The sequence below is a fragment of the Dipteris shenzhenensis genome, chromosome 26 (genome assembly GCF_047967505.1).
Source record: "Dipteris shenzhenensis isolate YYH24624 ecotype China chromosome 26, Dip_SZ_1.0, whole genome shotgun sequence".
In the NCBI taxonomy this organism is placed as follows: Eukaryota; Viridiplantae; Streptophyta; class Polypodiopsida; order Gleicheniales; family Dipteridaceae; genus Dipteris; species Dipteris shenzhenensis.
In genome coordinates, this window is record NC_141621.1 from 6,603,413 (window position 1) to 6,630,165 (window position 26,753).

At 44.8% G+C, this 26,753-nt stretch overlaps 1 protein-coding gene across 1 annotated transcript in view; it reads right to left on the minus strand.

Moving 5' to 3' along the window:
• The window catches only part of LOC147884590 (uncharacterized), a 125,546-nt gene that overhangs the window by 63,346 nt on the left and 35,447 nt on the right, over nt 1–26,753 (minus strand). Inside the window, exon 3 of the mRNA XM_087397095.1 lies at nt 12,311–12,378. Within this exon, the coding sequence (XP_087253221.1) occupies nt 12,311–12,378 (68 nt within the window). The remainder of the gene's footprint in view (nt 1–12,310; nt 12,379–26,753) is intronic.

The window sequence follows — 26,753 nt, forward strand, 5'->3', positions numbered from 1 at the left end:
GGCCCACAATGCATCCCAAAAGTACCTTGTCTTGTAGTTCGTGAACTGCCGATTGAACCTGCTGGTTGTCCTCAAGTGCGAGAGCTCTCCTGATGGTTTGAATCATAAATTAATCCCACTTCATTGTTGATGATGTAATTATGATATAGATTCCTGATTGTGGAACTTACCAAATCTTCTTCCAGCTCCATCGTTATTTTCATGCGACTATGCAGACTTTTCAGCTTTTCTTCCATCTGTATGTCTTGTAAGTTGAACTTATTTTCTTCCTGCCTTTTCTCTTCCTCAAACATCCTAACGATAAACAGAGATTGCAAGATCCATGACAGTGTCAACTATCTGCTGCAAATCCAATTTGCCAGATACGAGAACTTTTCAAGAACAAAATTACAAACCCAAAAAGACTCTTATTTCACATGCACATAATTTCTTTTTCCATAAGAATGACAACAGGCCCATAATTTCCCCCATAGATTGTTCAAAATACAAATGTATAGATACTCTTAAAGTTATATTTAACAAATTTATAGAAGTTGTATTTAAAAATTTCCATAGAAGAACAGAAATTCATCGTATCTTTGGAAATTTTTAAAAAATCTTTTGAGACAAAGAAAGAGAATGCCACTCTATGCCAACACAAGGATTTTCAAACATCATACATATACCAGTCAAAAAACTAATTCCATGATTTTGGCAAGTTTCTCATTAGTGATCAAGATGTTGACCTAGATGAGTGCAGTTGGCTGATGAGGTTAGTGTGTCATAGATGCCTCTTTCTGGCAGATAGAAACATGAAGACTCTTGTTTGGAAAGTGCCTCACAGCGTATTAGCCTTCTTCCAATGATGTCTAGTAGGTTCTAAAACTCAGTAAAAGTCTACTTCAAATTATGCAGTATCCAAACAACCTCATGCTTATAAAGTTCCACATGCAAGATAGAAGACCAATTAACAGCACGCTTGAACAGGGTTCTCATAGGCACGCTTGAGGTGGGGATCTACAAACCTAATGCAAAGCCTATAGTTTAGCATGCAGTTTCAGTTACTGCCACTAATACTACTGCCCTATGGCATGTCATAATTGGTTGTGTAAGTTGTCATAGCCTGGTCTCAATGAAGAAGAATCAGACACGTTCCTGTTATTGAACACCCTCTTTCGGTGTTTATGAGGAATGCATTCCTTGGGAATCTTCACCCATATAACCTATACGAATTAGTCAATGAAATCCATGGTGTCACACCTTCAGTTGGCGCATCGTCATGATGCTGTTGGACAAATGGATTTCTTTCTGTTGTCCAGCATCATAATTTTGTCATATTTATTGATGACTTTGCGCTTTTGTTGGGTGTTTCAGGTGAGTAAGTACCTCTTTCTGAGAAGGAGAGTGTCACACAGGTTGTTAGTACAAGCCACATGCAGTCGCGGTGTGTTTTGCAAAGAATGTCAAACAACGTATCAGCTAATAGTGCCATTCTCTCTGTCTCAAGGGCAGCTGAAAAAGATAAAAAAAATGGGGCTCATTATATACTCAAGCACAAAAGTTTTGCTAAGGATTTTTGGGTGGAGACTATCATGGGCAAGAAATTAGATTCAGTGCTTCACAAAAGAACTTGTGAGTAAGACTCAATCCCAAGGCATGGTTTGGGTCTAGGCCTCGTGTTGGTCACTTTAGAGCATTTGGCTTTATGAGCATATTCTTTCTCAGAAAGAAACATAGAACGGAATTTTTATTTATGTCTGCAAAAGGCCAAAAATATTGGATGACGAGGGGTGTAAATGCATTTTTGATTGTAACAGTAGTGAATAAATCCAACCCAGTGGAGACAATCACCGGACGAGATAATTTCGTACAGGAGGATAACATGCAACCCACAGCAGGGATTAAAGATAAACGTTTAGTCTCTGTGTGAACACATCCTTTCTTCCTTTTTCCAATTTGTTAGCAAACAGATGACAGCAAGAGGACTTGTACAAATAACCCATTTATGTATGATGGAAAAGGAGACGTTAGTCCACTCCACATCACACTTCTCAGCCACTTTAATGCAAACTTTGGAAATCCATAAAGAAGAAGACAAACTGAAACCCAGCCACATAATGCTAACATGACCACCACCATAAAAACTCCCTGAAAGAAGAAAACACCATGAAAGAAAAAACCTACAGTGATCATGGTATAAAATGTAGAAGATGATCATAGATGAGCAATACAGCATTTCCACCTTGAGAGGCTCCACCTAATGAGACTGCCTCGGACCATCAAAAGCACAAGACCTCTACCTACGCCCCAATTCCTGGTCCAGGCTATGTGATTTCCCTTGTATGGATGCTTGGTTACCTAGCTCCTATTATATGTATGCTAGGAAGTAGGGATGCTCCTGTGTGTCTACCTCTGGGAGCTGCTCAAACCTCTTACCTCTAAGAGGTCTCAACCACCTCAAGTACATGTTAAGAAAGGTCTCAATCTCTTGGCATTCTCCCTTGTACCAGATGTATCCCTTCTGATACATAGTAATCCATGTGGAGGGAGGCCACCTTGTTCTTCAGGCAAAGTATCTTTTTCTCATAATCCTTGTTTATGAGAGAACATGATTGCTGTACATTTTTGTAGAGCCTCACTGTGAGATTGTTAAAAGTTTAAACTCCATTATAAGTATCCTCTTGAACAAATACATTTCTTATTGCAGTTTCTCCTACCTCTTTGCCCATTGGATTCTCTCCATCACCATCTAAGCATGTGCTTTCTCCCTTTAAAGCTGCTCCTTGCTGCACTGTGCGGCTTCCTCTGCTGGCTTCATGTTTAGTCTTTTCCTCAGGTGCTAGTTAAGAGGTGGTCATTTGCTTTGCTTCGCATGTCTGCTTGACCACTTGTTCTATTGTTATCTTCCTTGCAGTTCGGTCTGCTATAACCATTTTACTATACATATCTTCACCTTGGTTGTATCTGTTAATGGATCTTTTTCGCAATGCATTCGACTCAATCCCATGAGCCCATCTCATTTCACAACTTCGGGCATTGGGGGTTGCAGATGATGTTGTCTCAGAAGTAATAGCACTTTATGGGAGGGTCACATGCTGGGTCCATACCACACAAAGCATGTCCGAGGAGGTGAGTAGCACCATTGATGTGAAGCAGGGGTGTCCTCCACTGTCCCCCACTCGGGAGCTTTACAGGAAGTCGTGACATGAAGGGCAACCTTGCTAAGACCAAGGTTACAATCTTCAATACCAGAAGTACCCAGTTCCAGCACGAGTCATTCACTTTTACAGGGGAAAAGGTCCGGATTGTCACATCAAATGTGTACCTAGGTTGCACTTCACCGGGCCCCGGTTTAGTATGAAACCAGCAGCTCATGCCAGGCTAGCTCGAGGGCATAGAGACAGTGCTTCCAGGCACACTTTCAGCATGTGCACCACAAAGTCCCTCCTCTTTAACTCTTTGGTTAGACCAGCAGCATATATGCTTTGCAAAAATAGACTTCCATTCATTATGAATTAAACTCACAAGAGCAAGCTCAAGGAAGTAATAGGAAGAGGTACAAAATAACCAAGGTTGAGGTTGAAAATGATGCAGGAGCCTTTTGGCATGTGGGTATCTGTAATCTGACTCCAATTAGATCTTTGTGAAACAGCATCACCGAGGACAGGGTACATGCTTTGGAGATCGAATTGCAGCAAATAAAGGACATGAAAGCACCCCCGGAAGGAAATTGCAAAGTAATGGAGGAGCTGAAAACAGAAAATGCCACTCTCAGAAGGACATTGCCACCATGCAGGAAACAATGCAAGGCACACATGCTGAGCTTAAACAACAAATCAGCAAAGGGGAAGCTAAGATGTTGGAATGGAAGGATGTGGTCAAAAAGGGCACAACAGCCCCCAAAAAAGAATTTATCTCCGAAGCACTTGAGGAGGAAAAAAGAAGGACCAGCAAAGCATTAAATGTCTTAGTGAGGGGGCTTCCGATGGGAGATGCCAAAATACTGCTCACCAAAATGGGAGTCAATTTCGCTTGTGAGATAGCCTGGAGGGTGGGTAAACTTGAGACACCCTGAAAGCCACTAGTGCTGAAATTCCAGACAGCCATGGACAGGAAGACCCTCATGAGCACGAGGGCGACTTTGAAGGGAACCAGGATCAACCTGGATGACGACCTCACATTCCTACAACAGGAACACCACAGGGAAGGTACGATAAAACTAATGGTAGCAAGGGAAGGAATGGGCTGTATATAAGGATGGTAGGGTGATTATTCGAGAAAGAGGAGATAAGGAGGATAAAGAAGAGAAGGAAGAGAAGGAAGAGGGAGAATTGTGACGGTGTCGAGCTCATAGGATGTGTGCACATACCGGATTGAAAATAGCAGTATGGAATTGTAATGGTCTGACCCAGGGGGTTTCCTGGAGACATATAATGGCACATTATGGTCTGACCCAGGGGGTTTCCTGGAGACATATAATGATAGAGATATGATTTTCTACACCGGAACACACGAGAGTCCGGAGCGAGGGCTGCCCACAGACTGGATACACATGGCAATCAGCTCACAGAAGAGAGTTGAGAAGAGATAGCGGAGTTCGAGGCTCCAGTGGAGTGGCTGTCCTTTTCATATCACAATTGAGACACTCATATCGATGGTTCGGAGAGAGGAACATGCACAACACATGTGGATACGAGTTCAGCTCCCAGATGCTCGGCCTATCTCCATTGCAGTGTGCTACTTTCCTCCACACACATCATCCTACGCACGAGAGGTGTACAGATGGACACAGTCCATATGAGACGATCCATGAGATGACATCACGGAGTTTTCTAGACAGGGAGACACTCTCCTGCTGGGGGACTTGGAGGAAATAGACAGGTGGGCCTACTTGACTTCTTAGATGATGACAGAGACCCACACATAGTCCCGGAACTAGATGCAGCTGAGCTTCGGATAGTAAGGCATTCTGCAGATGCCCCACAGGTGACAGGATATGGACGACACATGCTTGACCTAGGGGCAATCCACAACCTGATCATCTTTAATGGCCTTCATAGATGGCCATCTTCTGGGAGACTCACTTGCTTCCCACATGGTGGTGGATCTAGTACAGTGGACTATCTACTAGGCCCACTAGACTTTGTCTCACGGATACACAACTTTGCCATACCCCCCCCCCCCCACTCAGAGTTGATCACTCATACTTGACCTTCCATATTGCCACGACCATGCCAACCACAGGGATAGCTCCCCCCACACACTCCGATCCACTTTAACAGTGCTCTTCACCAAGTATACATGAGCCATCTAGCCAGGGAGCTCCCTGCTCTACTTGGAGATGACATAGACCTCAACAGCGCCTCCGACACCCTTGTCTCAGTGGTACAGGACGCTGCTATCATATCTTTTCCCACGACCCGATCCAGGCAGGCCAGGGAAGGGAAGATGCCTCAGAACCCTTGGTTTGAGGACGAGTGTAGAGAGGCGAGAGCCCACTTCACACAGCAGCAGGCTTTGAGTCATCTGACGCCACCTAAGGCACAAAGGATCCATCAACGAAACTGGCGCGCCGTAAGAGAGGCGGGCTTTCCTCACACATAAGATGGATGAGATTGTCAAATCGTTCCAAGGAGGAGACCCGACCATTGGATGGAGATTTCTATTAGAAAGGAAGCAACCTATCCCCATTTCTGACCCAGATGTGTGGCACACGTATGCATGTTCCCTCTCTGATGCCCACATGCAAACATCGCTGGATATGTCCATGCCTAGGCCCACCACTTGTCATCTGTTCACCACACAGAATGTACAGGCTGCACTTCACCATCTACACAATCAGAGAGTGCAGGACAATGAGGGCCTCTAGACTGAGCACTTTGCACATGACAAGAGGTCCTCGCCCCGATCGCACAGAAGTTCAACCGGGCTGTTTGTCACGGATTTCCACCTTCTTGGAGTACCACCACCATTGTACCGATACACAAAGCCGGGGACCCTATGGAGACGGGTAACTATCGGACCCTTATGATTGGCCACACTCTGACCAAGATTTATGGATCAGTTCTAGAGACGGAACTCACCAGCCATACAAAGGCTCGGGGACAACGGGCACTAGGACAAGTAGGATTCTGGAGACAGCACTCTACCCTAGATCACATCTTCACTATGAGGGCTATCACTGAGGAGGACACCAGAAAGTCTACACATGCTTTGTAGACTTTCGGAAGGCTTTTGACACTGTCCCACGATCCCGCATGATCAGGAGGTTACAAGAACTGCAGATTCCAGAGACGCTGATATGGGGGGTTGATGAGCCTATATGAGTCAGTCAGAGGCCGAGTTCATGCCCCAGGTGGCCTATCGGACTGGGTCGAGAGTACGATCGGAGTGAAGCAGGGTTGCCCCCTCTCACAGACTCTCTTCGGGCTGTACATTGATGAGATCACCTCTTTCATAGACCACCTAGGAGGCGAAGGATCACTACTAGCTGATCTCATGATACAAATATTGCTATACGCTGATGACATAGTCCTTATCTCATCCTCAGTGGAGGGGCTACAGAGACACTTGGAGGCCCTAGAGGTGTTCTGTAGAGAGAGAGACCTCACAATCAAGCTTGGAAAGACCAAGGTTATGGTCTTCAATACTTCACAAGCAGTAATCCGACGACTCAGTTTCACTTATCGAACCGAACGATTGGAGATAGTGCAGTCATACACATATTTGGGAGCAGTCTTCACACGACCCCTTTTCACTATGACACATGCAGCCCAGGCATGACTTATGTGGGGACAGGGTGCTCTGGCACGATTGGAGAAAGAAACAAAGAAAGAAAGTTTATTAAAGTCTTCAGAAGACCGATGAGTCTATGAGACTGTGAAAAACCTGATACAATGAGCTGTGGTAGTGGAGCTACTAAACAAGCATCCATACCAATGCAGAATGCAAAAAATGCAAAATGACAGTACTAAATCCTAAGTACAACATAGTCATATCTCGACCATATATATATATCAATCTCAGCATCATCGTCGACATCATCATAACCATCATTATCATCATCAACAGTAGTAGGACATCATGATTGATGAGGCTGTGGAAGTGGAGGCATGAGGTCAGCAATAGAGCGTTGTCGCCCCCCCAAGGGTGCAGTCCTGGTACACTTCCAAGATCCATCGATGAAGTGCTGGCTTTTCAATATGCTAGTGCGACTGACTGTCATGTGAGCAGCACCAAACTAGGGATGTGATCTACCAACAGCAATGTGGAAGAGATTTGAGCAGCTATAGGTGACCATGGGATCTAGGATGATTCGTAGAAAACCCTCAATCCCGCATGAGATAGTACAGGCAGAGTTTGCCATGACACCACTACAGATTGGTGCCATCTTTTGGACAATGACTTTCATCCCATTGGAGAATACCGAGGCTGGCTCCGCAGACGACTAGCTGAGGGTGGGGTAGACACATGGTATGCACGTATATTCACATGGTTTGCCAGACACGGGATTCATATGGACAGGCTCCCCTCCTTTCAGTATAGTTTTGATGAACCCCTGAGTCGATCCCGCGAGATGAGACTAACCGTATCATACGGTTAGATCTTCTCCAGCTCCACACGTCTCAGGCTTGAAGGGGAGATTAGGAGCTCCCCACCAAGACATAGTTCTACCGTGACAATTTCTTGAATGTCTTAGAGAAGGGATTCATCATCATACCCCTATTTCTCGAGGTCAGAAGAGTCTCACATGCACTGAGGATCGCCATTGGGCAGATGCAAGTTTCATCCCATCAGCTGAGGATTGAGACAGGGAGAGTAGCACGTATACCTAGAGAGCAGCAGACCTACACGCTATGCACACTGTGGGTGGTTGAGACAGAGGAACACTTTCTTTGCACTTGCCCAGCCTACTACGAGATCTGGGGATGATAATACTGCCTCTATCAGGATTGGAGTGGCTTTGGCCCACTATCACGCTTGATCCATTTCCATGACCAGGTCTGCATTGGGCTCTACCTGCTTGAGATGCACCAACACAAGGAGACCCTGCTACAATAGATCAAAGAGCAGTAGGAGGCAATCACACCACAAGATGCAGAGGTTGACCACACACAGCGGCACATCACATATTTTTATGCATTCGAGTCAGCTGCAGGACACAGTTGGGTGGAGAAGGAGGAGCTCGCTGCTATGCAGCCAGTCTGGATTACCAAGAGAGGACTGCAGAGGCCACCCACGACACAGATAGTGCCCAGAGCACACTTGATTGAGGTTCGCCTTATCACAACTTTCCTTAGAGGGGACCGCCCGAGACGAGGGGTCACTCTGAACATAGCTCATAGGGTTCAGAGATCCGAGGATATCACGCCCCCCTTTGACACCGCAGTATGAGACAGCTAGACAGACTCAGATTCGAGACATTTTCACCGCTCATAGATGAGCCACCACAATGCCGGGTTTCAGTTTCTAAGTTTCCACTTCCAGTTCTAGTTCTCAGCCTACTCCAGATAGCAGATAGCACATGATATGATATGATATTTTTGTAATTGTTTTAGCTTGAGCCATTGAGCTCTCTTTATTTCAGCACAATACTCAACAAAGCGTCTTAGCTCGCCCTTTGCCTTAGCCCCTTGTGGCTTGTATGAGTTTTTCTCTTCGGTGTCACTTTGTCCCATAGGCCCATGAGGCCTCTCGTGGACATTAATCTCTCTCTCTCTCTCTCTCTCTCTCTCTCTCACACACACACACACACACAGCACTAGGGCCTAGAACAACATGTCGGGCTGGACCCCCCCAAAGGCTTTATTCATTCAAAATATTTTGAGTGCAAATCACAATTCAGCTCACGGGCTGCTTAGTTGAAAAACATCTGTGAATCATTTTACAAAGAGCTCACAAGCTCAAAATTTCTTGGAAATATGTCACTTGTCCAAAAGCTAGACTAACTCTAATTACATGCCTCAAAGGGCAAATTCTGGGGTCTTCGAAGCACGGGGTCGTCACATGGACACCTCCTGGCTGCCCACTAGGCTCCATTGCGCTTGGGAAATCAACCCCTCTTAGTACCTACAACCATTAAATAAAGTGCACATAGCCATGGCACCCATTAATCGTTAGCGCTTTTGCATGCAAATAGATTCTAGACTAATCCTAGTCTTTGTGGCTAATTCTAATTACATGCCTCAAAGGGCAAATTCTGGGGTCTTCAAAGCACGGGGTTGTCACATGGACACCTCCTGGCTGCCCACTAGGCTCCATTGCGCTTGGGAAATCAACCCCTCTTAGTACCTACAACCATTAAATAAAGTGCACATAGCCATGGCACCCATTAATCGTTAGCGCTTTTGCATGCAAATAGATTCTAGACTAATCCTAGTCTTTGTGGCAAACATGTGCACATAACATAAAACAATTACTCTGATCGACCAAGGTCAACCCTCTTGACACCATCACTCCTATTCACAAGGCAGAGGGATCTCATGAGCCTGAAAAACTACACGACCATTATGATTGGGCATGTCATATCCAAGATCTATGCATCAATGCTTGGCACAGAGCTTAGCCGGTTCGCACAGCTTTAGGGACTCAGGGCCAAGGGACAAATAGGCTTCTAGGCTGATCGCACAACTCTAGATCACATACTCACACTCAGAGGTGTCCTTGAGGAGGCAAGACCATAGAGACATAGGATTTATTGTTGCTTTGTGGATTTCCACAAAGCTTCTGACAGAGTGCTAGAGCTTGTCTCATCATATGTTTGCAGAAGATGGGGTATGGTCAGGAGATCATTTGGGCAGCCATGGCACTCTATGAGAAGGTATTAGACAATGTTCAGATATGCACAAGGTGGATAAAGGAGATTGTGAGTACTATTTGGGTCAAACAAGGTTGTCCATGATCACCAACCTATTTGGCCTCTACATAGATGAGCTCCAGACTTTCATCGGGACATTAGGGGGGTCTGTTAACTCTCTCGCCGCCTCCTTCACTCAGATCCTCCTTTATGTAGCAATGTGGTCTTATTCTCATCCTCAGTAGAGGGTCTTAAGCAACACTTAGATGCACTTCATATCTCTGCGGGACACATGACTTGGAAAAAACAAGGTCATGATCGTCAACACATCCCGAGCAGCCATGCACAAAGAATAGTTCATCTGGACGGATCACTGGTGGAAGTCATCGCATCCTATACATACTTAAGGGTTCTTTTCTCTAGCTCAATTTTCACGATGCGACCAAACGATGCAGACCCGACTGAGCATTGGATATGCCACACTTGCTAGACTTGAGCGTCAGTGCTTTCGCTCTGATTTCCACGATCCCGGAGCCAAGCCTCTTCTCTTTGACTGCTTGGTCCACCTAGTGGGTATGTATGGCAGTCCTTGTTAGGAGCCCAATCTATCAGAGGCATGGAGAGGCTTCAAGCTCTCTTGCTGTCATAGACAATTTATAGTAAGCCCTCAGTTCGACATCAGATCGTTCTAGTTGAGTTCAGAGCATCTCCACAACAGCTTAGCGCAACATTCCAGGTTATCACTTACCTTCACCAAGTCAATGATTATGGCTCTCATACATCAAGCTGACATAGGTTATCGTGGATGTCCCTATCTTCATCCATGACTTAAGCAACCGATGGCAATTAGAGGTTGGTATGCATGTAAATGCAGATGGTTTGAGACTATGGGGCTCCACATGGACAAATTACTCCCCTTTCAGTATAGCATTGAGGCCCCCTCTCTTCCACTCACCTATCATGAGGTCACTCCCCTTATCTGAGAGGATCTCTCACAGCTTCACACATTTAGGACATGGTTGGCACCCAACAAGCTTCCTGCAAAGCTCACCTTCTATAGGGACCACTATCTGCGGATTTTAGAGAAGGATTTCAATGACCCAGCACGATATACATGGATCCACCTCCCCCTTCCCTTGAGGATATCGATCGAGCAGTTTCAAGTCTCATCGCACTGACTACTCATTAAGAGTAGGCAGGAGGAGGGCATACCTAAAGAGGGTGGCATCTATATTCCATGTGATCAACACGAGATTGATTCGGATGAGTACTTCACTTTCAAATGCTGTGTGTACATTCTCTCTTCAGGATCAGAGATACCTGGCAACTTTCATTCATGAGGTAAACCAACACAGATAGCATCTGCTCAGGATACATTCGGAAGCAATGCAAAGGAGTGCTCTCAAGATAGAGACCCCTTGCAATGTCAACTTTGGGGCCAAGCTTCAATGAAGGAAGCAACCTCAACCTACAAGCATCTGGCAGGCAATATAGTAAGCAACACACAGCCTTGGATGGCACCCTAGACAAGCACACAAGTTTGTAATGCTCTTTCAAGCATGCACGGGTCAATTGAACACATGAGTCTCAAGGTGCTCAAGTTGACGTTCACAAAAGGAAATTGCAGAAAATGTATCGAAAGAGTTGCCTGCATGAGCAAGTGAGCTCCCATACAAGATAGGCAGACATACACAAGAAGATGAATGACAAGCAAGCTCCAGAGCGCATTTGTTCAAGCAATTTCATGCACGAGCTTACCTTACTGGGCAAGGTGATGGCCAAAAAAGAGGCCTACATCCTCTGAAGCATCCTACCGTTATGTAATGCAGTAGCATGGGGTACTATTGATTCATTGATGACTAGTGGATCATAGATGGAGATGAACTCATGATCATTTGTACACTTGCAGCATGGCAGAGATTTTTTTGGAGGGATTTGATTTTCATGATACTAGCTTGGCGCCATGTCTCAGCACTAGTCATATATGTTATTCAAGGGGGCTTCCTCCCTCATCGTATTGTTTTGCATTCACTAGGGACAGTGAGTGAATAATTAATGCTGGGGGAAAACTATTACAAGCCTTATGGAGAATGAGTAGGAGAGGCCTAAATGGAAATTCACGAGGAAAATGCCATGTGCCATTGAAGGAGTTATACCACATATGATGGTTTGTGGAGCGGCCTTACAAAAATGAACGTACTTGTATTTGAGGAGGGGGGAAGAGATCTTTGCTTTGTGAAGAAGATCTTCAGTTCAACCTTATTTCTTTGAGTCTTTTCATTAGTTTTTTAAATTCATGTGTGCTTTATAAGTTGCCTTACCCTAGGGCCTAGGATACACCCTTTCTAACAAGGAATTAAGATAGTGCGCTACTAGGATGATTTCTAACATTGTACGACAAAGACAACCTTACTCTTTGATTGTGTATAATTTATCTTTATTCCAACTATCATTAATAAGAAAACCCCTAGTTTCACGAGCATGTTACCGCTCTTTTACCTTCTCTTGAATAGAAGTCCTACAAAATATCCTCACCTCAAATTTTCATGCATCTCGACCTCCAAATTTCCAAAATTCTTTGTTTTTTCCGCGTCCACACCTTCCTATTGTAAAACGTACCCTCAGCTTTAGAATCAAACAAAAAATCCAAAATTAATTAATGCATGTACATACTAATCATGGTCAATACTTCCCAAAAAAAAACTAATGTTGAGACATCTGTGAAAGCACGATAAATATAAACCAAAAGTTTTAATTTTTTATATTTACACATAAAGGACTTTTGAGTTCTCTACCAGGGCAATGCACAAAACGTCAAAGGAATCCAATCGTGTTGTGGGAAATGTATGAAGGTGTTGTGCAACCATATTACCACATAAAAGTATGTAGCTGAACTGCATTCCTACCATCCCCAACATAGGAAAAGCATCTTCTATTTCTTTTAAAGGATGGGTAACTTCTTCATTAAAAATTTATACAAATGAATGAGATTGCAATCATTTTTAAAGCTCTGCATGTGGCAATTTACCACATTTGATTCTGTATAAAGTCCAAACCCAAAAACAAGCACCCTGAATTTTGAAGGATTTCTTCTTCAAATATGACTATTGATACATTTTTTTGTGTGCGCAAAAAACAGACTTCCATTAAGTATGAATGAAACCAGCAAGAGCTCTATGTGGAGATACATCATGCTGTGCATGAAAAACAAACCCTCAAAATGAGGTAGAAAAAAACTATGAAAAACAAACCCTAAAAATGAGCTAGAAAATAACCCTAAAAATGAGCTAGAAAATAACCAAGGTATGAAGGAACATGGTGGAAAGAGGGAGAGACAGAGGGTAGGCTAGGGAGAGAGGAAGTGATACTTAAAAGGAGTCATAATGAAATGGAAATTAAATGACTAGAGCAATGAACAAAAATGAGAGTACTCATCTGTAGATTAAAGAGCTTGTAGCTTGATACTTGATTGATTTGACACTAGACAAGTACATCTCTTATATAAGAGCACACACACACATATGAACACCTATGCATATGGGATACTCCCAATATGACACGTGGCATCCATAGGACTCACTAGACTATAAAACACCTACTAGACACCTAGTACACTCATTTTTTACTCAGTTTGGCTTCATATTCCAACACCCCCCCATGAAGGCAAGGTGAAAGACTACTGGAATGGAACCAAGAACAGAACATGACAATGACAGTCATCAAAACTGTGCATGCCGGTCTAGAACTAGACATGGTTCCCACACAATCTCAGAGGCAAGTGAGCATGGCTCAGAGGCTAGCGAGCATAACATAGAAAGCTCATCTAGCATGGCTTAGAGGCTCATCATGCATGGATGCATGACCAACTCAGAGGTCTAGGAGACCAATGCACCAACATCCTGGAACTCTTAAGCCACGCCTGATAAACAAATAGACCTATCAATGCCAATACATGGCTCCCACAATACATCTCCCTCTTAACTCTAGGGTAACTAGAAACATGGAGTCACACACCATACAAGAAATACATAATTTTAGGAGGACAATCCAAGGCAGAGAACCTTTATTAACTCTTCAAACATTCTTTCTAGAGGGACTACTCAAGGCAAAGAACCTTTAACTAAAACATATATAAAAAATATATATAAGATTTCATTCATTTTATGCATAGCAAGGGCAGAGAACCCATGAGCCCAAAGTAGCTACCGCACAAGAGTGTGCATATCCTGATGCAAAGAGGTATGTCGGTGAAGAAGCCCTCGAATGATGTGTCAATGAAGGCCATAAGAGCAGCTACCAAGGGAGATCACGTCATGACTCTCAATGTGCCGATCAGAGAGTCACCGAATGTGTAGAAGAGGCTCAAAAAAATGAGCAAAAGTGTACTCTGTAGGAGATATCGAGGTGTGAAAAGAGTATTCCCCGTTGTCAGAAGCCTCAAGTCAATGTACCGGAGTGTCGGTACAGTAGAAATGACTTGTGGGTAAGCTCGAGAAGCTCAAATCACTGGTGGAGGTCACGAGAGTCCAAATCTGAGCAAAAAATGCCAAAAAGTAGCCTAAAACTGCTTGAAATCGCCTTCTGACAAGTTGTACAGACTCCTGGAACTATTGCGCATCTGCCTGTAAACGTCCGTACGGACAAAAAAGAATTTTTGATTTTTTTCCCCCCGAAATGGTGCGAGACAGGGTCTTTTATGTTTGGGCAATGCCAAAATGTCAAAAAACGTCAAAATCGGAACGTAAAAGGTCAAAAAACAGTTGTCGGACTGCTCCAAAATAAGTTTTTGGCGACCAGCTGACGAGGAATGTCCGCCAATGCTGAGGGAGAACCACGAACTGATGCGGGAGTGAGCTGAACTCACAAATGAGGACCAGGAGCAATCACTAGGACACAGGAGTACTTGATGGCAAGGAACCATGGCGAGGCTAAGGGAAGGGAGGCTCTACCTTAGAGGAGAGGGGAGCTTCCATTTGCGGGCTTCTCTCATCCTCTAGATAGAGCAAGAAGAAGGGGAAGGTAGGAAGGGAGGCTCTGATACCACATGAAGGAACATGGTGGGAAAAGGGAGAGAGAGAGGGTAGGCTAGGGAGAGAGGAAGTGATACTTAAAAGGAGACATAATGAAATGGAAATGAAATGACTAGAGCAATGAACAAAAATGAGAGTACTCATATGTAGACCAAAGAGCTTGTAGCTTGATACTTAATTGATTTGACCCTAGACAAGTACAGCTCTTATATAAGAGCACACTTTTTTTTTTGGTAAAACCAAGATACTTATATTATAAATTCATTTACATCCAGGCTGTGCTCAAAATAGAGCTACAGCCCTATCCATCAAAAACAGTAAAAGAAAAGTTGAATACAAGAAACATCCAAATCTTCCTCATGTAAGGCACACATACACATATGAACACCTATGCATATGGGATAACTCCTAATATGACACGTGGCATCCATAGGACCCACTAGACTATAAAACACCTACTAGATACCTAGTACACTCATTTTTTACTCACTTTGGCTTCATATTCCAAAGGTTGCAGCTGAAAATGCCATCTCAATCCTGTGGAAGTCTCAGAGAAGAAGGGGGAGCCCCTCCATTCCATGAGGAAAATAACCCTCCTGGTAGTGGCTATCCGAGAGGACCCATGCATACTCATCCATGTCGCCATCAATGTATGTATACTGTCTGTCCATATACTGGCTAGAGTGCAAGCAGGGAGAACCTATCCAAAGTCTCTATGCATCTAGCTCTCCAAATATGCCATGCTGAATGCTCACCAGGATCTCCCAGGAGGTGTCCACAAAAGCATGCACAGCCCTAAAGGGTACATCTGGAATGTCATCCAAAGAACACGACTCACAATCAAGTGCCGTCCGTTCGCCAAGGCCGATGATGAGTCACCCTCTCCAAAAAGACTCGAGGCCTCGAAAGAGAAAGCCAAGCAACCGAGCCCCAAGTCATGAAGAAAGGCAAAGAGGCAAAAGAACTGAGAATCCTGGCAATCCCATTCCAAAAAACCCTCGCTTGTCTGCAATCCCATAAACAATGCTGAATAGTCTCCACAACAGAATGGCAACGAGGGCAATGAGGGTCCGCCCCGAACCTGAATCTCCATAGGTTCACTGCAATCCCACCATGAATAGAAAGCCAAAATCAAAGAGTCATTTTTCTATTCTTGTGCGATTCCAAATTCTCCTCCAGAAGGATTTCTGCAGATCAGCAAAGATAAAGCTGAAAGATCATAGTGGTAGGGAGAGAAGCAAGCTAACACTAGCAATGGAAAGGAAAGATAACAAGCATAATGGAAATGAAATGGAAAGAAAATGAAAGCAATGGACAAGTACCACATGATACCAAAAGAGCTTGATGTTGACTGATCTTAAAAGACTCAAGATAAGTACAACACTATATAGTGTGACATTAGACTCTAGAAATCCATAGTGTATATGGGATAACTCCCAATATGACACGTGGCATGTCTAGGACTCACTAGACTATAAAACACCCCCTAGACACCTAGAACACTCATTTTTCTACTCACTTTGGCTTCATATTCCAACAAAAGCTGTCCCAATGAGAAGCTTTGGATGGCCTCCAACCTCTACATTTGAGCTGGTATCTCCTCACAATACTGACCGTGTAACGAAACAAGGGAAGGCTCTTCTCTTGATGTTCTTCATCAATCTATTCTCATTCTCCTGGGACCCACTGCAACAACTTTATGGGACCCACTGCAACAACTTTATGGGAGCACCTCCATAAAGCCATAACGTCCATGATCATCCAATAGGCATATCGTCTGTCTCCACCCAATCCACTGGCAAGGCTGCATTGATTTGCCGTATCCTCCCTGCACTCCATCTGAGATGGCTAACATCAGAAATTCCCAATTATCTGAAAGATTTTTAAAAGCTTTCCAGGATCCCACAATGGAGGCAGATCCCCTCTCCCAACCGGACCAATGCATGTAATGTGAAGACTATTGAAATATTTTGCACTTAAAATCCACTAGAAATTATTTTTAGAGAAGTTTGTGCCTCAAATATTTATGGCAGCATTCTCAGAGATGGGCATTCCGTTATAGATCATTGCATTGTAGGATGCACATGAGGATACCCTTGTCTTTGATGTTCAGTCAGGAGGCAAACTTATCAGATCTTCTGATGATATTCTTTTGGAGGTTGCATTTCAGCTTGTCAGGATTGCAAGATTCATGGAGTGGGGCACGGATTCACAGTGGCATCTTGACCCTGATCCTATTCTCCTTGCGCTGGGGTCTTGGAGACTCTAGTTGTATGGTGGTTCCCCTATTAGGTTCTTGCAGAGGGACCCAAGGGAGTGGAAATGGATTGATGAGGGGCACAGAGAGAAGAGCTTTCCCTTATTTTGCTATACAATTAGAAATGCCCGGAGATTTCAGCTCAGTAGTAGAGGTTGGAGGCCCTCCAGAGCGCCACACTGGGATAGTTTTCAAATTTCCGCAGCTGTGCCGAAGAACTTTTGGCGTAGGCTCTGGAAATCCCCCAGGAATAGAAAGATCACTCTTTTCTTTTGGCTTTCTATTCATGGAGGGATTGCAGTGAACCTGTGGAGATCCAGGTTCGGGGCTAACCCTACTTGTCCTCGTTGTCACATGGCAGTTGAGTCAGTACAACATTGCCTTTGGGATTGCAAACAGGCGAGGATAAAATCTGGAAAGGTGTTGCTAGGATTTTCAGCATCTTTCATATAGCACCTTTCTATATGACCTTCGGTTCAGTGGCTTGGTTATCTCTTACTGGCCCACATGTGTTTTTCGAGGGACATGATCCATATCCAGCTTTCATTGTATGGCAACATTCAGTGGAGTCTTGTTCTCTCTAGGATGTTCCCCTCACTCCTTTCAAAGCTTCTCATGCCTCAGTAGACACGTCTTGGGAGATTTTGGCTAGCATTACAACCTGGCATGTTTGGAGAGCCAGGTGTATAGAGGCGATGGAGGGCATCCGGGCTCACCCTTCCTAGACTATGGCCAGTATTTGGACTAACACAGTACGCGCTCTGATGGCCATTTGGGCGAGCATGCATGGATCCTCTAGAGCAGCCACTACTAGGAGAGTTACTTTTTTCAGAGTTTGGAGGGGATCTCCTTTCTTCTTTGAGTTTCCTTCAAGATTGAGATGGCATTTTCACCCTCCGCCTTGGTTCTTTATTCGCTCACTTTGAGCTGTTTTTTCCTCATGCATTGCATGATGTACTCCCGCATTTGAGCTTGCTCTCGCGGTTTTCATTCATACTTAATGAAGTAATTTTCTTGAAAAAAAAAAAAAACTTATGGCAGCCACCTATCTATCAAGGCCAAAATGGTCGAAAAATAAAATCCAAGGATGACACAAGAAGTGACCCATGAAGAAATTGCTTTGTAGAGTCTAGGTGAACTAGTTCATGACACGCTGACCTTTGATCTCTACAACAATCAACACAAGTATCAGACGATGGTGTCTAGAAGTACAGAGGAAGGTTGTAGTGATAGGGGAGATGAGATTGAGGGTGATCAACACATGACAATGAGAACAGAGGTCTCGAATGTGAATCGGGTAAACCATCATGATGAGACCAAGGAGTCACATGACATGGATAGTTCTGAAGGGACCGAGGAGCATCAAGAAACCAAAAAAGGAGAGGACACTGATGGTACAGAAAGGGTCTCTAATCATTATAATCCCTTTGATACACAAAAGGAGGTAATATAAATGTACCAGAGTACGGGTGGTGCACCTAGTGGCTGGAAGGTCAACTAACACCATTGATAATGATGAAGGACCAAGAGGGGACCAAGAGCAGACTAGACGACTAAGAGTAGTACACGTCAAAACTGGAATCATGAACCCTCCAGGCAATGGGGAAGCCCACATCCCATATAGAGAGGAGAAATTTCTCCCACCAATGAGGATTGTCACTTGGAACCTATACGGTCTTGGTGGTGTGCCATAATTAGCTTCATTTAGGTGTTACTGGGAATCCCATTGATATTATTTTTATTCAGGAACACAAATTGGATGCCAGTGATTGTGCCAAAACAAGTAAGATGCTTTTAGGCTACACTTTTTGGTCACCTAGAGATGGCACTAGGGGAGGTACATGCGTTTCAGTTTCAATGCCCTCTAGACATCAGTGGATCCTTCTTTTGATTGGGGTATGTAAGGTTGGCTTTCTCAACCTTTACGCCCCCAATAATTGAAGGGGTGGTGTCCTTAGTGGAAGGAGCTGCTCTCTTGGGCCCCCATTGTCAATTCATCATTTATTAGAGGTGACTTCAATATGGTGGAGCTGCCTTCAGATAAGAAAGGGGGTAGAGAGGGTGGCATTCAGTCCTTGGAGAGAGCAGCCTGGGATGCCTTCCTATTTTGGTTCAGAGATCCATGGTTTAATCATGCCTTTCACACTAAGTCATAGTCTCCTATTTTCGTGGTCGAATAGGAGGTCTCAAATGCCTATCCGTGCACGGATTTATAGATTTAATGTTGACGGCTAGGCTCTGGATAGTGGTTCCATATGCATTTCCATTGGGGTAACCACTTCATATCACTTGCCTGTGGTATTGATGATTTTAGAGCCTCATCTGAGAGGATGCTCTACCAATCTCAGATTTCCAAATGCCTTTCATGTAGAGGAGGACCTCAAAGAGGAAGCCTTACAAATTTGGGTTTCTCACGTGCAGGGTGGAGTGCCATCCCCTTCACATGTGGCTACAACCCTCAAATGGTGTTAGTGACTTTAATCATTCGCTCTCGCTAGCACCAGGAGATGTGACATTCTCAAACGGGAGATTGATATTCGCCAGTAGTGGGCAACCTTGCAGAGAGAAGAGCAGAAACGGCCTAAATTTGCTTGGATTCAGGAGCACCTTGTTGCAGAGCAAGAATAATTTTTCTCTACTCTTGGCCCCAGACATAGTAGGGAGAGTGTCTTGCAGCTTATTGCCTAAGACAGAGTTTTATGGACAGATCGTGATGCCGTCGTGCGCATAGCCACAGATTTTTATGCGTCCCTTATTACAGCAGATTCTAACACACAAGCCAGAGATGATGCTATTATATGGCAGTGTATTCCTGTGTTGGTGAAACTAGATATGCGGGTCTCACTTGATCCACCTTCCACCAACATAGAGCTCAGGACTGCGCTTCTTGCCCTTCATTAGGGCAAGTGCTCGGGTTTGGATGGGCTTACTCCCTCCTTCTCTACTACTTTAAGATTTGGGGATCACATAACCTCAGCCCTACAGGGCGTTTGAGACTTTGGTGATATGCTGGACTCACTTACAGACGGTCTCCTTTATCTTATTCCAAAGGGGAGTAGCAGAGATTTAGTGTCTCAAATCAACATAGGTCTATTACTCTTTTGGGCACTTTCTACAAAATCTTAGCTAAAGCAATAAGCATGTGTTTGCAGCTCCTACTTCCAGACCTTATTCATGATACGAAGATGGGTTTCGTGCATGGCAGAAGCATTTTTTATAATATCTTCTCATTTTGGAAAGCTTTTGAGTGGGCTATGCAGAGGGGACAGAGGCTGGCGATTCTACTCTTGGAGTTTGAGAAAGCTTACAATAGGGTAGAGGGCACCCTTCTTCACTTTGGATTCATAAATGCATGGATTAGAGGGGTTTCCTCCTTATACATATCAGCCCAGAGCCAAGTGCTTATTGGCGCGGTCAGGGAAGAGGTTTCAGATTTCTAGATCAGTCTTCTAGGGATGCCCTCTAGCTCCCTCCCTTTTTTTCTCTGGCTGAAGCTATGAGTATCTACCTTAGATCTCAAGCTGATATTGATACTCCTGTTATTTTTAATGCCTTGATACAAACGCTCGCTTCTTTCAGGACAGCCTTGGATTTATTTTTACCGCCTATTTTGGGGACACACATCAATTGGAATAATCCAATGGCTTTTAGATCAGTGACGAAGACTTGGGGTAATGACATTGGCTGCACTTGGATCAAAGGGGTGTTTCTGTTAGGTATTTGGGGTGCCTGGTCGGTATGGGTATCTCTCCATCACAACAATTTTCTCGTGTTGGAGAGTATAAGGAGAAAGCTCCTTTTTCGGAGTTTAGCCAAGCTTGACCTTGCCTCTAAAGTAGTGGTGGTTAACCAGCTTTTGTTGGCCACGCCTTGGTTTGTATGCTCTTGCTGGTGCCGTTCCAAGGATTATATCACTCAGCTCAAGAAACCCGTAAGGAAATTTTATGAAGTGGACTTGATGGCACGATAGATGCTATAACTAGGGTGGCTTGGGAGACCTTGATTCTCCCCACAAGGGAAGGGGTATCAACATCATAGATCCAGATTTACAATGCAGGGCCTTGCTCTACAAGATGGTGGTGAGGGGACTTATGCTTGGGCAAGAGCCTTGGAAGGAATTCTTTATTTGCAGCATACAGCCTTGTTCACCGACTTTGGGAGGAGGCTGGATGGATAGTACCAGATGGATTTTTACTTCAGCCCACCTTAGGTCTCCTTCTTCCCCTCTTATGGCCACTATCTTGAATGCTTGGGCCCGCTTCAGGGGCACCCTTCAGAGAGTTCTCCCTTTCTCTTGTGACAAGATCGATAGGCAGCCTGTCATGTGGAATGAAAGCATACTTGACAAGCTCGCATGGCAGACCACTTAGTACCTCTCACTACATGCAATGATCTAGGTGGGACAGGGGCCCTGCCTCTACTGTGGGATCTTGATATGCTTTCAAAGATAGCAATTTTAGAGGGACTGTAGGTAGAATTCAGCATATTGATGCAGCTATTCTAGTGGATTGGATGGACACAGACGATATGCCTATTTCATGTTCCACTTGGATGGGAGCTTTCACGAGACCCGAATTCTTCTGCAGGTTATTGCTTTTCATGGTGCAGATGAGGATGCCTTGGTTTTTTATGTCCTTTTGGGAGGCAGGCTGTCTAGATTGCGGATGATGTTCTATTAGAGGTTGCATTTCAGCCTGTCAGGATTGTTGGTCTTGTGAAACATGGTTCAGACTCAGAGTGGTGGTATGTTACGCTCTAGCCGAGGTAGCATGACCTCGGAAGAATCAGTCGACATTTCCCTTAAAGGATCTATCTCTGTAATATATGTGTTTGCGCTTCATGTAAATGATCGGGAGGGATTTAATGTCAAGGTCCTAGGTGAGGGCTGATAGCACCAGACTAGATAGATCTAAGACCAAGGGCCTAGTGCTAAGATTGTGCCTAGGGGCAAGGAATTTAATGCATCCCAAGAGAGGGGTGAAATGTTGCATTAGGAAGGCCCTATATGGATGACATGTAGCATCTAGATCTATCTAGGGAATTGGGGCTTGCTGAGGCTAGAGAGAGATGAGAAGATAATGATTCGTGTGGATTTTGTAACGTAGATCTCTATTTGCTAGTTAGCCTTAGCGAGATATGGCTGGGAGGAAATAAATGGTGCTACTCCCGTGATCGAAGTAGAGGACAATCAGAGTGAGTGTGTGACAATTGGTATCAGAGCCTTGTGGAGAGAGCAAGGGACGAGTGATGTACTGAAGGAAGGTCTGGTTCATGGGCTTGGTGGCGAGTAGTTCAACGATGGCCTACGCAAGCTAGATAGGGGGTAAGGAGGCGACGCGACGGAGCTGCTGACGGCGCCTCGATCATGGAGTCCCTGACTGTTGACGTCGAAAGGCCTGCGAGAGGACCTGGTGTTCCCGTAGCGTACTGACGGGCCTACGAACCGGGGGGGCGCTGGACTACCTCAACGGAAGTTCCATGCGTGCGTTCAACGAATAGAGAGGGCGACTACAGCAAGATCAGAACGGGGTGCTGTGACGACGGACACCCGGGGATTTGCGACGGTGCCTGGTGACGCAGTGCAGGTTGACATTTAGTTCGTGGTCTGCTTCGCTCGCGCACGTACGTGCAGTCATCTGCAACGCCAGCAGTTTGTCTGTAACCAGTGACGAGAACGACGATCCAGCAACCAGTATGAACGCAGATAGAGCGCAGGAGGGTCCTGTTACTCGTGACCTCCATGCGACAGATTCCTTCGACGAATTACAGATATATTAATTGCATGAACGACGTGCTCCTGTCAGAGCCATGCATGGTCGTGCAGATGATTCATAGATAGCAGCTTGGAGCGCAGCTGTGACAGAAGTAAAAGAGAGGTCTTATTATTCATGAGCAGGCAGTACGTGGAGGCTACAGGATTCGGAGACACCGATTGGGCGCAGAGGCGCAGGACTTGACCAGGGAGCTTTCTTTGATCTCCCTTAGCTTTGTGTTGTTTTTTTTCTTCTTTAATTAGTTGGGTGACGCGCTACTTCCATAGACAGGATAGCATGAATGAGCAGCATGCATGAGGTTTCAGTGTGGTAGTAGGGACAGATTATGCCTGTGTGGTTCAGTCGGAGTTAGATTGCAGGAATTTCCCTAGTATAGGGAAAAGCGCCATCTGTGATATATACCTATATAAAAGGCTTGATCGGTGTGAATGTGGGATTGCAGGGATTCCCTAGTATAGGGAATTATGTCAGACGGTTAGTACACCGAGCTGTGTCAGCTTGTAATACAGTTTTACAGTGGTGTTTATTTAAATTTTAAAAAAAAAAAAAACAACAAACAAACCAAAACAAAACACCCATTGAACGGAATGGATGCAGAAGAAGGGGCTTCCAGGAGGGACCCTGGTGAATCAGGAGTCCGGCCGACCCAGCAGGGATCGCGCCCAGTAGCTCACACTTTATCTGGCAGGATTGCATTGCTGGAGGATGCCTTGCAACAGTTGTTAGCGCAGCAATTACAAGCCAACGCAGGGCAATCTGAACTTAGGAGAGCGTTACAGAGTATGTCTGCCAGACCTTCTCGAGAAGAGAAGGGAAAGGCTCCAATGGAACTGGAGTCTAGTGTCCATACGGTCGAGCCTAGGAAGGCTAAAGTGCCAAATATTGCGAATTACAGACCGGAAAAGTATTCTGGTCGGATGAACGACCGTAGCTCCGATGTCATTGAGACCTGGTTACACAAATGGGACGAAGCGTTCGCCATTTGTGAAATCAGAAATGACATCAAAAAGATCCGCGAGGCCACCCACATGTTTAGTGAGGCAGCGGATCGGTGGTGGATTAAACAACAAAAAGATGGCATAGCATCCACTACCTGGGAGGGGTTTAAAAGAGAGTTCAGGAAACACTTCTTACCTTCTGACGAAGCATCCCGAGCTTGGGATCAATATAGGAACCTTCGTCAGAGAAATTTATCAGTGGCAGAATACACTGATAAGTTTCGAGAGAGTGTAATGAAGGTTGACGAACCCCTGCCTCAATCAATCCAAGTGAAAGATTTCATATTTGGATTGAATGATCGAATAAAAATGGAAGTTCGGGCTAAGTACGCGAACACGCTAGATGATGCAATAGCTATAGCCCTGAACTACGAGGATGCCAAGGGTAGCAAGCCAAGTGGGTTTGCACAGGTCGGAACCCAGTATGGGTATCCGAAGAAATCTGGGTTTAAGAAGAAGTGGGCTAGTAGAGGGAGTGGTTCGCAGCCGAGTGGTCAAGCCAAGCAGGCGAGACCGGCTGAAACTCCTAAACCAAGTACCACCATTGGAGTGAAGAGGAAAGTAACCCCAATGGCAGCCCGGGCTTGGTCTAAGTCTCCCTTGAACCCAGAACAAAGGGAAAAAGCGAGGAGAGAAGGCCTATGCTTTGGTTGCCTTCAACCTCATCAGTGGAAGGAATGTCCACGTAACAAAGATCGTCGGATGGCTGAGATGGTGATCTCAGAGTGCGACGTGGAGATGCAGGGAAGTCCCAGAGCGGAAGAGATGCAGACTCAGCTAGCGGGATCTTCTCAGAGGTTAGTACCTTGTTTGTTATGTGTATCTGTTGCTAAGTTAGTGACGAGTGCACCTGATAACATCCTATCTAAGCCCGCAGCAACGGGGTATACAGCCTTTAATGATACGGAGTTAATTAAAATGAAAGGGCAAGTGGCCAGTCATAATGTCATTGTGTTGTTTGACTCGGCGTCAACTCACAATGTGATTAACTCCAAGCTCATGAAGAGGCTGAAACTAAAGACAAGTCCATCTGACTATGCGTATACAGTCAGGATGGCCGATGGAAGTTCAACTGAAGTATGGGACCAAAGGGTTACCCAGTTGGAGCTTCGGATTCAGAACTATGCTGAGAAGCTTGATTTTGAAATGACCAAGCTTGCTCATGCAGATATAGCCCTGGGAATGGCGTGGCATTCTAGGAAGAATCCAGCCATTGATTGGAAAAAGCACGTATATCAATTCAAGATGAATGATGTGCTTTATGTCTTGCGAGGTGAAAAAGATATACCTCAGGGACCGTTGGTTTCCGTGATGGAAATCAGAAAGGCTCAAGTAGAGTTTTTATACCTTTGCACAGCATCGGTAGAGTCGGTGGATGATTCTTCGACTAGCACTGATGTTACGCAAAGTGGTGAGATGGCCAAGCTGGCTAATCTTATAACAGAGGACTTCTCTGAATGTTTTAGGGATGAACTACCTTATGGGTTGCCTCCAGAGCGGAAAGTTCAACATAAGATTGAACTGATCCCGGGGGCAGAACCTGTAAATAGACCTCCTTATAGAATGAGTTTTGCTGAAGAGGCGGAGGTGCGTAGACAACTGGAAGAATACCTCAAGTTGGGGCAGATTCAACCAAGTTTTTCACCTTTTGCTTCGCCAGTGATATTAAAGAGGAAAAAGGATGATACGTTTCGCCTCTGTATAGATTACAGAGCATTGAATAATATCACTGTTAAGCACAGGTATCCGATGGCTCGGATTGATGATTTGCTAGATGCATTACATGGAGCCGTGATTTTCAGCAAGATAGATCTTAAGTGCGGCTACCATCAAATCCGGATTAGAGCCGAGAATGTGCATAAAACCGCTTTCAGAATCGGTCTATAAGAGTAGTTGAAGAAGGAGAAAAAGTTTTTCTCAGAATTCCTTCGTACTCGAAGTCGTTGACTTCAGGAGAGTGTGCTAAGTTATCACCTCGATACTGTGGGCCGTGGTTAATTTTAAAGAGAATAGGCAGTGTAGCCTATAAATTAGAATTGCCACAGGGGTGTAAGGTGCACCCGGTTTTTCATGTTTCGCGCTTAAAGAAATTTTTACATACAGGTGACTCACTAATCGAAGGTGTGGTTTTGTTTCAGGAGATAGAGGATATTGCAAGGCGCAAACCAACAAGAATCCTGGACCGAGGAACAATGCAAATACGAAATCGAAAGATACCCACGGTGTTGGTTGCATGGCATGGTCAGCCTCTATCCGAAGCTACCTTGGAATCCGTATATCAGTTGCGGAGAGTGTTCCCAGACTTTATCATCGAGGACGCTGATGTCTGAAGAGGGAAGGAATGTTACGCTCTAGCCGAGGTAGCATGACCTCGGAAGAATCAGTCGACATTTCCCTTAAAGGATCTATCTCTGTAATATATGTGTTTGCGCTTCATGTAAATGATCGGGAGGGATTTAATGTCAAGGTCCTAGGTGAGGGCTGATAGCACCAGACTAGATAGATCTAAGACCAAGGGCCTAGTGCTAAGATTGTGCCTAGGGGCAAGGAATTTAATGCATCCCAAGAGAGGGGTGAAATGTTGCATTAGGAAGGCCCTATATGGATGACATGTGGCATCTAGATCTATCTAGGGAATTGGGGCTTGTTGAGGCTAGAGAGAGAAGAGAAGATAATGATTCGTGTGGATTTTGTAACGTAGATCTCTATCTGCTAGTTAGCCTTAGCGAGATATGGCTGGGAGGAAATAAATGGTGCTACTCCCGTGATCGAAGTAGAGGACAATCAGAGTGAGTGTGTGACATGGTACATAGACCATCACCCGTATATTATTACCCTAGCTGCTTGGAGATTATGGCTTTATGGGAGTGCTCCCATAAAGTTCTTGCAATGGGATCTCAAGGAGTGGGAAAGGACACC